Source organism: Babylonia areolata, chromosome 25 (assembly GCF_041734735.1).
Source record: "Babylonia areolata isolate BAREFJ2019XMU chromosome 25, ASM4173473v1, whole genome shotgun sequence".
NCBI classification, from domain to species: domain Eukaryota; kingdom Metazoa; phylum Mollusca; class Gastropoda; order Neogastropoda; family Buccinidae; genus Babylonia; species Babylonia areolata.
This window is the reverse complement of record NC_134900.1, coordinates 26,529,785-26,542,478: the sequence shown is the minus strand read 5'-3', so window position 1 is coordinate 26,542,478 and position 12,694 is coordinate 26,529,785. Positions and strand designations below refer to the sequence as shown.

The 12,694-nt window shown below is 45.1% G+C and overlaps 1 protein-coding gene across 1 annotated transcript in view; it reads right to left on the bottom strand.

Annotated features, from left to right (window-relative positions):
* LOC143299802 (protein Wnt-7b-like) overlaps positions 1-12,694 on the bottom strand; it is a 107,189-nt gene that overhangs the window by 22,384 nt on the left and 72,111 nt on the right. The window contains exon 3 of the mRNA XM_076613248.1: positions 7,962-8,233. Coding sequence (XP_076469363.1) covers positions 7,962-8,233 — 272 coding nt within the window. The remainder of the gene's footprint in view (positions 1-7,961; positions 8,234-12,694) is intronic.

The window sequence follows — 12,694 nt, the reverse complement described above, 5'->3', positions numbered from 1 at the left end:
TGCAATGGACAGACCAAAGCGGCGTTCAGCTGTCCACAAAGGCGCCAAATGCTGTGAGGCCAACAGAATCGCTGCACAGAGCAACGCAGACAGGCCAGGAAAAGCAGTGCCAGCAAGTCCCCGACAGCCGCCACCATCCCCTGTCCACACTGCGTCAGAACCTTCCGGGCGCGGATTGGCCTGACTATTCATCTGCGCACCCACAGAGCCCAACCCACCCACCCCCCAGGATGACTAGATGGTCCTCGTCGACCCCGACGGACGAACCACAGGAGATTCTGTCTCTGTATAAGAATAGAGAGAGGAGTGGATCGGAGCAAGATGAGAATCAACCGTTCGTCCAAGACGAGGGTGAAGAAAGGAAGAAAGAAAGAAAGAAACACCCATTACGACACGATGTTGTGCTTTATAGCGACAGTCACCGGTCTTTGCGAAATAGACTTCGTTTGGAATTATCGTTCTGCGGGAAATTCTGTCTCTGTATAAGATGAGAGGGAGAGAAGTGAGACTTTTGCAATATGAGAGTCGACAGATTCCATTTTTTTTTCTTCTTTTTTTAAAATTTATATATTTACTCTTCTTTGGGGAGGGGGGTTTCAAAGAGTGTGGGTTGTTAATTAATGTGCTAGGAAATATTTTCATTAAGAGATTTAAAGTAAACGTTCACATTTCGAAGGCTTCAAACACACACACACACACACACACACACACACACACACACACATACACACACACACGCACACACACACACACACACACACACACACACACACACACACACACACACAGACACAGACCTCTTGTCACAGTAAACAAAGACCATAATATACAGATACGGTCTTTGCAGTAAATACGCACGCTAACAACCTAAATTTTCAATATATTTCTGAACGTGGCATAGTGATCTGTTTGAAATAGCATAATCATTTGATTCACGGTTACGCGAAATATCCTCTCACTCTTTTCAACTTCCCTCCCTCCTCTCCCCTTTCTCTTCCCCTGTCTTCCAAATGTAAAATGAAACGAAAAGGAAGCATTACGACAAAGGAACCTGTGTCAAGCATGCTTCTCCCCATGTCTCTGTGTGGCGTTTCCTCGCTTTTAGTTACCGAGAGAATGGAAACGAGTGAACAAGTAGTTTGTCTTCAGCCTCTAACAGATGTAAATATCAACGGAAGAGACGTGTAAGTTCCACAGAAACAAGGCAGCGGTTGTTCTATATTTTTTTTTGTGAGCCTTGTTTTTTGGGGTGACTTTAACCACTGTCGATTCCACAAAGGGCCCCCCTTCAAGTACAAGCAGTAAAACCTGCCAGAAACACACACAGTGAATCTCTGATAGCTGTGAGAACACTGCTCGTGCATACGAAAGCGAGCCTCTCCGCTTCTTAGCTTCGAGAGAGAGATGTATTCAAAAGACGGTTAAACTAGAGCCCATAATTATTAAGACTGTGACTCAAGCGAAGAATTAAGGACATGGATGTCACTTGTTTCCATTAAAGGCTGTTACGAACACGCAGACTGTGGCACAATCCTTGAAACGATTCTGTTTGTGGTAGGTTGATGTGATCAGATTTTGTGTCGAAATGCAGATCTCAAAGAAAGAAGTGATTCTGTATACAACAGAAAAGCTCGGGTCATCACCCACACTGGTCCACCCCCTACACATTGCCGGTCATTCCGAGCAGAGAGATGGTCAGCTAAAGGCTGTGAAGGACCCACCGAAGAAAGCCAGCAGAAAGGTAACCGACAGCAGCCCAGCCCCTCCCGAAAACGGAATATGACTGCCTACATGGCGGGGGTAAGAACGGGTCATCCACGTGAACGTGAACGTGAACGTGGGAGTCGCAGCCCACGAACAAAGAAGAAGACTGAGAACAGAGAAAACTATCGCAGGAGGGTGGAGTCTTCCACAAGTTCTTGTATTCCACAGAGGAGTGATGGCCTAGAGGTAACGCGTCCGCCTAGGAAGCGAGAGAATCTGTGCGCGCTGGATCGAATCACGGCACAGCCCCCGAAATTTTCTCCCCCTCCACTAGACCTTGAGTGGTGGTCTGGACGCTAGTCATTCGGATGAGACGATAAACCGAGGTCCCGTGTGCAGCATGCACTTAGCGCACGTAAAAGAACCCACGGCAACAAAAGGCTTGTTCCTGGCAAAATTCTGTAGAAAAATCCACTTCAATAGAGAAAACAAATAAAACTGCACACAGGAAAAAATACAAAAAAAAGAGAAAAAAAATGGGTGGCGCTGTAGTATGGCGACGCGTTCTCCCTGGGGAGAGCAGCCCGAATTTCACACAGAGAAATCTGTTGTGATAAAAAGAAATACAAATACAAATACAAAATACGTCAACGCCACGACAAGACGTTGGCCAGTACAAAGCGGACACAGCCTCGAGAATATTATGTGCTGTAGCAAGACGTCTCAATACATACAGTGGTGCGTCTCAGACCACATGTTCAGGTTAGCTTGATGACTTGAGCAGTTTTTGGCTCACTTGTCTTGATATCATGACCATACTGGAGCCCAAAGGGAGCTTGGGATTCTCTCTTGAGGGCACATAAGACCGTATGGCTGTGTCTGGAGTGGCACTGTCTTCATCTGTCTGCGGGCAGGGGCGGTTTGGTCTGTAGGGATTGCTCAGCAGCTGGAGGGTGGTGTCTTTTCCCGGTGGGCTCTGCAGTCATGAAATACTGGCTGGTACACCCATGGGAATACTTCTTTTAAGGCTGTCGCGAGTTACATCCTGTGGTCTCTTTTGCCTCTGTTCGGAGAGCAGTTATGTCACTTGAATTCTTAATGGAGTGTCCTGTGCGTGCCTGCACACAGCGCAGGCCTCCAAGGGTGGTGCAGGATTGTTCCAAGGGTGGATGAGGACAGTGCTTCTCTGGGTCCTCCCCAGCACCCATGGGTGTTTCTCTTTTCTCCTCCAGACCACATGTTCAGGTTAGCTTGATGACTTGAGCAGTCTTTGGCTCACTCGTCTTGATATCATGACCATATACTGGAGCCCAAAGGGAAGGAGCTAGAACCTTGCCACACCTTTTTGAACTTGAGGTGGAAATTATCGTTCTCTGGGTGGAAGTATACTCCAGAAAAGACAACGTGAGAATGAACAAAAGCGGACCCATGCAGTGTAAGTAACCCTGGCAAACATCAGCGACATGGTAAATCAGAAAGCGAAGCGGGATATCCGGCATTACTTTTTATATACCTGACTGTGCTATCCGTCTTTGGGCACTCGTATTATCGTATCCTTCAGTCGCTGAAAACATCAACATCAAGTCGATGACTTGTGATTGACAACGTTTGATCAAAGACCTCTTCAAACTCACACCTTCATGAGTGATCCTGGCAAAAGGTTAAGGTTACAATGGGGGGGTGGGGGGGGGGTGTAATATTCAATTTATGCAAATATCTATTTCTCAATGATTTATGATACTGATTTCATTGTAGTTTATATCAACGGGTGTAAATCGTCAAAATCCATGCCAAGTAATCGATTGTTTTGACCTTTTAACTGCCTGCTTACCTTTTCATCAATAATCATCATCATCATTGTTCTATCTCCCTTCTTCTTCAGCTCTTCCTAAAGTAACACAGGGACGACATTCCATTTTCCCTTCAAAAACTAAACAAAACAAGAAGAAGAAAAAAAACAACACTTTAATAAATACGACTGGCGCCACCCGCTCCCTGGGCCCTCAGCGCCATCAAAGGGCCGCCACTCGGCGGGACGAGGCAAGAACCGTTACTCTATCCGCTGCCATCCCGTACAGCGATCAGCAGGCCACACACACACACACACACACACACACACACAAAGCCGTGCGGAGGGAGCGAGCGTCAGGGGGGTGGGGGGGGGGGGGGGGAAAATGGGGGAGGATAGGGGGGTGCTGAAGGGGGGGGGGGGTGGGGGGAGGGGGGGGGCTGGATGACAACCAGGAAGACTGCCGAGATGACAAGGTTCGCGGGGGATGACGAGACGAGCCAAAAAAACTGCCTGCGGTGAAAAAAAGTAACCCGAGACTTGGAAACAAATAACCAGCGACACTAGCCAAAGAAAGTTTGGGCGGGGTGGTGGGTGGGGTGGGGGCTAGGGTGGGGGCAGAGAAGGCTTGGGGGTGACCCCCCCGCACGCAAAAAAAAAAAAAAATGTTGAAAGAAGAAGTCGAGCAATTCTGTAGTGTAAGACCTGCAGACGCTGCTTGTCCTCGAGTCGTGAACAGGTGAAGTGAACGGAGTGTGTGTGTGTGTGTGTGTGTGGGGGGGGGGGGGGGGGTAGGGTGGGCGGCGAGGGGGGACTGGGGGGGAGTGATGGGGGTGAGGATGATGATAGAGGAAAGGATCAGTGAGGAGATGAGAGAGAGAGAGAGAGAGACACACACACACACACACGCACGCACACATACACACACACACACACAGATAAAGAGAGGGTGTGTGGATGAGGGGGGGTAAGGGGGGGGGGGTAGGGAAGAGCTGTCGTCTCTTGTGACAAGATCCCCTCATCCCACTTAGTACCGCTGACAAAGGAAAATGGGGTTCTGCCCTGACTTACCCACCACGCCTGTCGCGGGCGATTCTGACTGCTCGGGAAAAAAAAAAAAAAACAGAAGGAAAAAAGAAGAAAAAAACACACAAAAACGTAAAAAAAAAAAGCAAGCAAGCAGAATGTTACGCAGAAAGCAGACCCGATTCCACTGCTGAAGCCAACAAACTTTTTTTTTTTTTTTTTTTTTAAAGAGCATACTTATTTACCAAAAGCACACACACACACACACACACACACACACACAAAATGCTGTCATACCTTGGACATGGTTCTAGTACCCAACCTCTGTATGATAGTAACATAGACCAGACGCACCAGCGTTATTTCCTGAGATGCATCTATAACTTGGCAAATACAACATATAACCATTTCCACCACCACCAGCGTAATGCGCTCAACGATGGTTACACATCCACAGATGACGTTATAGCGTCCATAGATCGCTTGGTCTACAGGTCTAAACGTCAACAGAGGGCAAAAAACTAAAGTTTATAAAAACCTTTTGGGTGGTAGTTGAATCCTCTTTGTTTTTACACGACGTTTCGGACCATAGGCCCGTTGTCAAGTGAAGAGAAGAGGACAGTGTGAATAGGAAAGCCTATGTGAGGAAAGGGTGATGACATCTCACTACTTTCTGTTTTAATGGGCCATGCACACTAAACACTTGCTGATCACCATTCAGTGCAATACATACTCACTCACACACACACCCACACACACACACACACACACACACGCACGCACACACACACACACACACACACACACACACACCAAAAAAAAAATGCATACACACATATATTGCTTCTAAAAAGAGGGATAGGAGGTAAAGAAAGAATAAGGACAGAGAGATCAAGGCAGAAGGGCCCAGGCGCTAGACGTCAGCGACTCTGACGTTCAATCCACTCGGCTGTACGGTCCCCAAGCGGTCAATGACGCGGCTCTCCATGTACTTTCTGTACGTCCCTGGTCAACAGAGGGCAGATAGTCGTGTCCGACCATGACCCTCAGAACAGCAGAGGAGGCATCTGCTCTCCAGACTACCTGGGCTAGAATTTGATCATAGTGGAGAGTGTCTTGCCCAAGTTACATCCCCGCTCTCCCGGCCACGAGGGTTTTTAGGACAGTCGGCGTTGGGATGGTTACCAAAGGCCAGCTAGCCCTCAAGTCTGCAGCACTAAGAACCAGTGCTATATTTCCTCCAAATTTCAGAGTCATAGTCCTTCACAAAAGACTAAGCTAGAAAAGACTTCACATTGCAGTGGAGAAACCATTGATCATACAGCTCTCACTTCGCTCTTGGCCCAACTGTAAGCTTATGTCAATCTGTGATATAAGCCGAACGCTGGCCAACAGAGGGTAGACTGATTTTATGATCAGCAGATGTCATACGTCTTCGTCGACAGAGTCAGTCACGGTGACCTACATTAGAGTCTAAATCACGACCAGTCTGAGCCACCGTGACATACCTAGAAATCAAAGCGTCCTGTCAATCGATTGCAATGAGCTGTAACACGCCACTGATCTAAACAGGGCGACGTTCACCTTTGATCAACCCACAGGATCACAATGACCTGTGAAAATCAACTTGACCCAATAACGTAACCTTGACCTTTGACCTCAAAGTTTTTCCACCGCGGTCCAGTCACGTTACGGTGACTTAACGTTTACCTTCAATCCTCCACCATGGTCCGGTTTTTAGGTCTCCGTAAGGTTTTACCATCGATATCGATCACTGTGAGGGTGAGTTATCAACTGTTGGATCTGGTATCTCTTCCGGGATCTGCCGACGCTTGGATCCACTGAAGTGACCTTCATCGAAACAACCAGCTGGAAAGGCGGAGAACGGTTGTTACACAATACTATCCATGGGAAGGGAAAAGCTCTGCTTCAACTGATGTGACAGACAAACAGCATCAACAAACAACACACACACTGTCAACAGACAACATCAACAAACAACACACACACTGTCAACAGACAACATCAACAAACAACACACACACTGTCAACAGACAACATCAACAAACAACACACACACTGTCAACAGACAAACAACATCAACAAACAATACACACACTGTCAACAGACAACATCAACAAACAATACACACACTGTCAACAGACAACATCAACAAACAATACACACACTGTCAACAGACAAACAACATCAACAAACAACACACACACTGTCAACAGACAACATCAACAAACAATACACACACTGTCAACAGACAAACAACATCAACAAACAATACACACACTGTCAACAGACAAACAACATCAACAAACAATACACACACTGTCAACAGACAACATCAACAAACAACACACACACTGTCAACAGACAAACAACATCAACAAACAACACACACACTGTCAACAGACAAACAACATCAACAAACAACACACACACTGTCAACAGACAAACAACATCAACAAACAACACACACACTGTCAACAGACAAACAACATCAACAAACAATACACACACTGTCAACAAACAACATCAACAAACAACACACACACTGTCAACAGACAAACAACATCAACAAACAACACACACACTGTCAACAGGCAAACAACATCAACAAACAACACACACACTGTCAACAGACAAACAACATAAGCAAACAATACACACACTGTCAACAGACAACATCAACAAACAATACACACACTGTCAACAGACAACATCAACAAACAATACACACACTGTCAACAGACAACATCAACAAACAACACACACACTGTCAACAGACAAACAACATCAACAAACAACACACACACCGTCAACAGACAAACAACATCAACAAACAACACACACACTGTCAACAGACAACATCAACAAACAACACACACACTGTCAACAGACAAACAACATCAACAAACAACACACACACTGTCAAGACAAACAACATAAACAAACAACACACGCACCATCAACAGACAAAACAACGCCAAACAAACAACACACACACACACACACACACACACACACACACACACACACACACACACACACACAATCAACACAACACCAGCATCAACTCTTCCCCAACCAACAAACAAACAGCCAACAGCCAAACAACACACGTAACACCACCAACAGAGAGAGAGAGAGAGAGAGAGAGAGACAGACAACTGGCAGACAGACAGAGAGAGACACACACAGACAGAGACAGAGACAGACAGACAGAGAGAGACAGAAAGACGAGACAGAGAGAGAGACAGAGAAACAGAGACACAGAGAGAGACACACACAGAGAGACAGACAGAGACAGAGAGAAACAGAGACAGAGACAGACACAGACACAGAAAAACAGAGACAGAGAGAGACACACAGACACAGACACAGAGAGAAACACAACGCGAGAGAACACAACACCCCCCCCCCCCCTCACCTTTCTCCCAGCCCGGTTGTTGTGCAGGTTCATCAAGGACCGCGCCGTCTCGGCGATCTCGCGGGCGTCCATGAACTTGCGGGCCAGCTGGAGCCCGAACTTGATGTCGGCACTGCAGCCGCCCCACCGGAAGCCCTCCGGGGCCAGCCGGCCGTCCCGCTTCCCCTTGTCGCAGCCGCACTGGGAGAGGTTGCCGCGGCTGCACGACTGCGTGATGGCGTAGGTGACCCCCGCAGACGTCAGGGAGTAGATGAGAGCCGCCTCCCGACTCGCTGTGTGCAAAGAAGGGAAACGAAAGGAAGGGAGAGAGAGATGAGGATTCAAGATTCAAGATTCAAGATGGTTTATTCAGTCAAGGCCATAGCACCCATATGAACAGGGGGCAACAACACAATTTTGTTTTGTATGTGTCATTGTAATTGTTAATGCAAACAGTGCAGCATACTCCATAACAAGCTCCAATAAAACTAGGATATAAGTGTCTCTCTTAAATGAAATGCTTTAGAGAGAAACAAAGCAAAACTATGTATAGTGTTTTCATCCACCGATGACATCAGTAAACACAGTCGAAACGTACATGGATATACATAATTTTTTTTAATTTTTTTTTAGGAATGAGCTGGATTCGTAGGTCATTAAAGACAGGACATTTCAAAACAAAAAGGACTTCATACTCTCTGGATTCCCAGCACAAAGGACACATTAAACCAGAATGGAGAGTAGAGGAGAAGAGGAGAGTAGAGGAGAGAGAGGGGAGGAGTGGAGAGGAACAAGGGGATGAGAATTGATGGTGGTGAACAGGAGTGTAAAGATTTTCAAGACTTAATTGATTTGTCGTGTAACACACACACACACACACACACACACACACACACACACACACACACACACACACACACACACACACAAATGATGATAAATAAGCAAATAAATGTAAAACATGCAGACACACGTTCACACATACACACGCACACACATGCATAACAGATATGCAACAAACATGCAGTTTCACAGATAAGAAAGCACGAGCAAATACACATAAACGTACAATAAACAGACAATAAAAAAATAAATAAATGAAATGAAAAAAAAGAAAAAAAAAAGAAAAAAAGAAAGCACGAGCAAATACACATAAACGTACAATAAAGAGACAATAAACAAATGAATAAATGAAATGAAAAAAAAAAACAACAACAAAAAACAACTCTTAGTCAGTATATTGTCATTCACAACAAAACAAGCAAACCTCAAAAGATGGACAATGTTTTAGCCTTTCGATTTTTTTTATGCATCCCTGAATAAGGGGACACTGATTCGGGATTTGCTGGTCAATGATTTTACACAACCCTATACAAGAGACATTGAATCGGTCTGTTTGTCTGTCTGTCACAGACAACAATGCGTACCCACGACCTTTTTAAACCATCAAGCTGAAATGTAGCACCCAGACCAGTTGCAACGTCATCTGTGTTTTGGGGAAAATAAAATTCTGGAGTGAATACTTTTGCTTTCAGCGCCTAATGTGGAGTGATGGCCTAGAGGTAACGCGCCGCCTAGGAAGCGAGAGAATCCGAACGCGCTGGTTTCGAATCACGGCTTAGCCGTCGATATATTCTCCCCCTCCAATAGACCTTGAGTGGTGGTCTGAACGCTTAGTCATTCGGATGAGACGATAAACCGAGGTCCCGTGTGCTAGCATGCACTTAGCGCACGTCAAAGAACCCACGGCAACAAAAGGGTTGTTCCTGGCAAAATTCTGTAGAAAAATCAACTTCGATAGGAAAAAAAAAAAACAACAACAAAAAAATGCACACAGAAAAAAAACCCAAAAATAAATGGGCGGCGCTGTAGTGTAGCAACACGCTCTCCCTGGGGAGAGCAGCCCGAATTCCACACAGAGAAATCTGTTGTGATAAAAAGAAATACAAATACAAATACAAAACAATGGCAGCCGTCAGCCGGCTCTGCCCAGGTCGGCAGCAAGCTGTGAAAATGACCCCGTGTTTGTAAAGCGCTTGGGGCTTGGTCTCCGAGCGAGGGATAAGCGCTGTGTCGTATGCACACGAGTGGGCTTTTACGTGTATGACCATTTTTACCCCGCCATGTAGGCAGTCATACTCCGTTTTCGGGGGTGTGCATGCTGGGTATGTTCTTGTTTCCATAACCCACCGAACGCTGACATGGATTACAGGATCTTTAACGTGCGTATTTGATCTTCTGCTTGCATATACACACGAAGTGCGTTCAGGCACTAGCAGATCTGCACATATGTTGACCTGGGAGATCGTAAAAATCTCCACCCTTTACCCACCAGGCGCCGTCACCGTGATTCGAACCCGGGACCCTCAGATTAACAGTCCAACGCTTTAACCACTCGGCTATTGCGCCCGTCATACTCCTAGTTCAAATATTAACCTCTGATTCCACCTTCCAGCCACTCTATTTCCCACAGCTCACTATTGGTTCAAACATTTGTTTTTTTTAATATCAAGAAACAAGGTGAAACACGGCGTTCAATTAAGAAAACTTAAGCAACAACAAGCCTGAGCTTATATCGTGCTCGTTCTTGTGCAACAAGCAATACACATACGCAATGGCGAAATTACACACATTATTTGATAATGAAAAGAAAGTTGAAGTGAAAGACAAAACTAAACTAAACAAGAAAAAAACAAACAAACCGAAGACAAACTACTATTACTACAACTACCACTGACAACAACAACAATAATAATAACAATAACAATACACTGGAAAATGAACATCACCTAAAGTGTAATGTAAGGGGGGGGGGGGAAGTGAGTGAGTGAGGGAGAGAGAGAGAGAGAGAGAGAGAGAGAGAGAGAGAGAGAGAACCCGGGGTCATTCATCAAAATAAATTTTCTATATTACTGCAGAGAATATTTCACTATTCAACTACCGCCCCCCACCCTCCTCTCCTACCTTTTAAACAATAACAATCACCCCTGAAAACGGACTATGCCTACATAAAAAACGGTCATACACGTAAAAGCCCACTCGTGTACATACCGAGTGAACGTGAGAGTTGCAGCCCATGAAAGAAGAAGAAGAAGAAGAAGAAGAAAAAGAAACGATAACATTCAAATGATAATTATTCAACAAAAATGTCTACGACCAGCAATACGTGTGACGGAACATTAATCAAAATTCCCCCTCCGTACTTTTGCTGAACTGAGGAAATAAAAAATGTCGGAGCAATGCCAGCGACTAAACCAACCAACCAACCAAACAACAACAACAACAACAAAAGTCCACGCGGTCGTAATTCTCCATTCTACAAGCCAAAAACCCTTTTTGAAACAAAACTGCATACTGGCTTTCATTCATTCTCACATCTTCCCACCATCTCTTTTCCCCCCCAAACTCAACACTGATACGAAAGATCAAAAGCCTGCAGTAAATTGCTGCAGTCTGACAATTTGTCGTCTGGAGAAAAGACGTAACTTGATACAGTTTCGCACCACGTAACGTCAAAAGGCGAAGGACACAAGAACCCCTTTTTCTGCTTGTCACTTCTGTAGGCGCTGTGATGATGACAACAACAACGACAACGACGACAGCTACGATGATGATGGCGGTGATAGTGACGACGGAGATGAAAGGATCTATCGTAAGCCTGTCACTTGCGAATCACAATTTTCCCATGGGAAGAGGAGGAGGTGGTGGGTGGTCAGTTGGGGAAATCTGGAGGCACTAGAAATTCTGCCGATTTCTGATTAAAAAAGAACAAGAGAGGCAAGGCCTTCAAGACTCACTTGTGATAAATTAAGTCCCCTAGCATTAATTACAGAGTAATTTCCCTTTTTTACTATCTGCACCAAAACGTTTGCAAAATAAAAATTCTATGCTTAGCAAAAGAAGTTCCTGTTTGAACAAAAAATGATAATAATGACTCCTCTTGTTGTTGTGTCAGAATAAGAGGTCAAAGTGCCAAGTTTAGAGAATACAAAAAATATAAATATAACAGTAAATGCAGTTTGCATATAATTAGGCTTCTTTTTTATTTTTTTGTGCCCATCCCAGAGGTGCAATATTGTTTTAAACAAGATGACTGGAAAGAACTGAATGTTTCCTATTTTTATGCCAAATTTGGTGTCGACTGACAAAGTATTTGCAGAGAAAATGTCAATGTTAAAGTTTACCACGGACACACAGACACACGGACACACACACACACACACAGACAACCAAACACCGGGTTAAAACATAGACTCACTTTGTTTACACAAGTGAGTCAAAAAAGAAAAAAGAAAGAAAACAAGGGTTCCAATGTACGCTCTCGTTATGTCTTCTGCCGACTTTAACCCTTTCAGCGCCATGCTCGCATTTATGCAACAGGCGTGGTAGAGGACCCATGTCACTGAAAGCTGGACCATTCACTGGTCTGTTATCCATGTTATCCTACTGCTCTTAATGTTTGGTGGTAGGATAGGCCATATTTTCTATACATCTCAGGTATTCCTAGCCACTGTCTTTCTGTGTTCATACCACAAGGGAATTTTGCACTCTAATTTGACTGGCGGTGAAAGGGTTACCAGGAATGTACTCCTCATGGAGGAAGGTGGCAGAGTGGTTTAGACGCTCAGCTGCCAAAACAGAGAGTCCGTGAGGGTGTGGGTTCGAATCCCGCTCTCGCCCTTTCTCCCAAGCTTGACTGGAAAATGGCAAACTAGTTGAGCGTCAAGTCTTTCGGATGAGACGATAAACCCGAG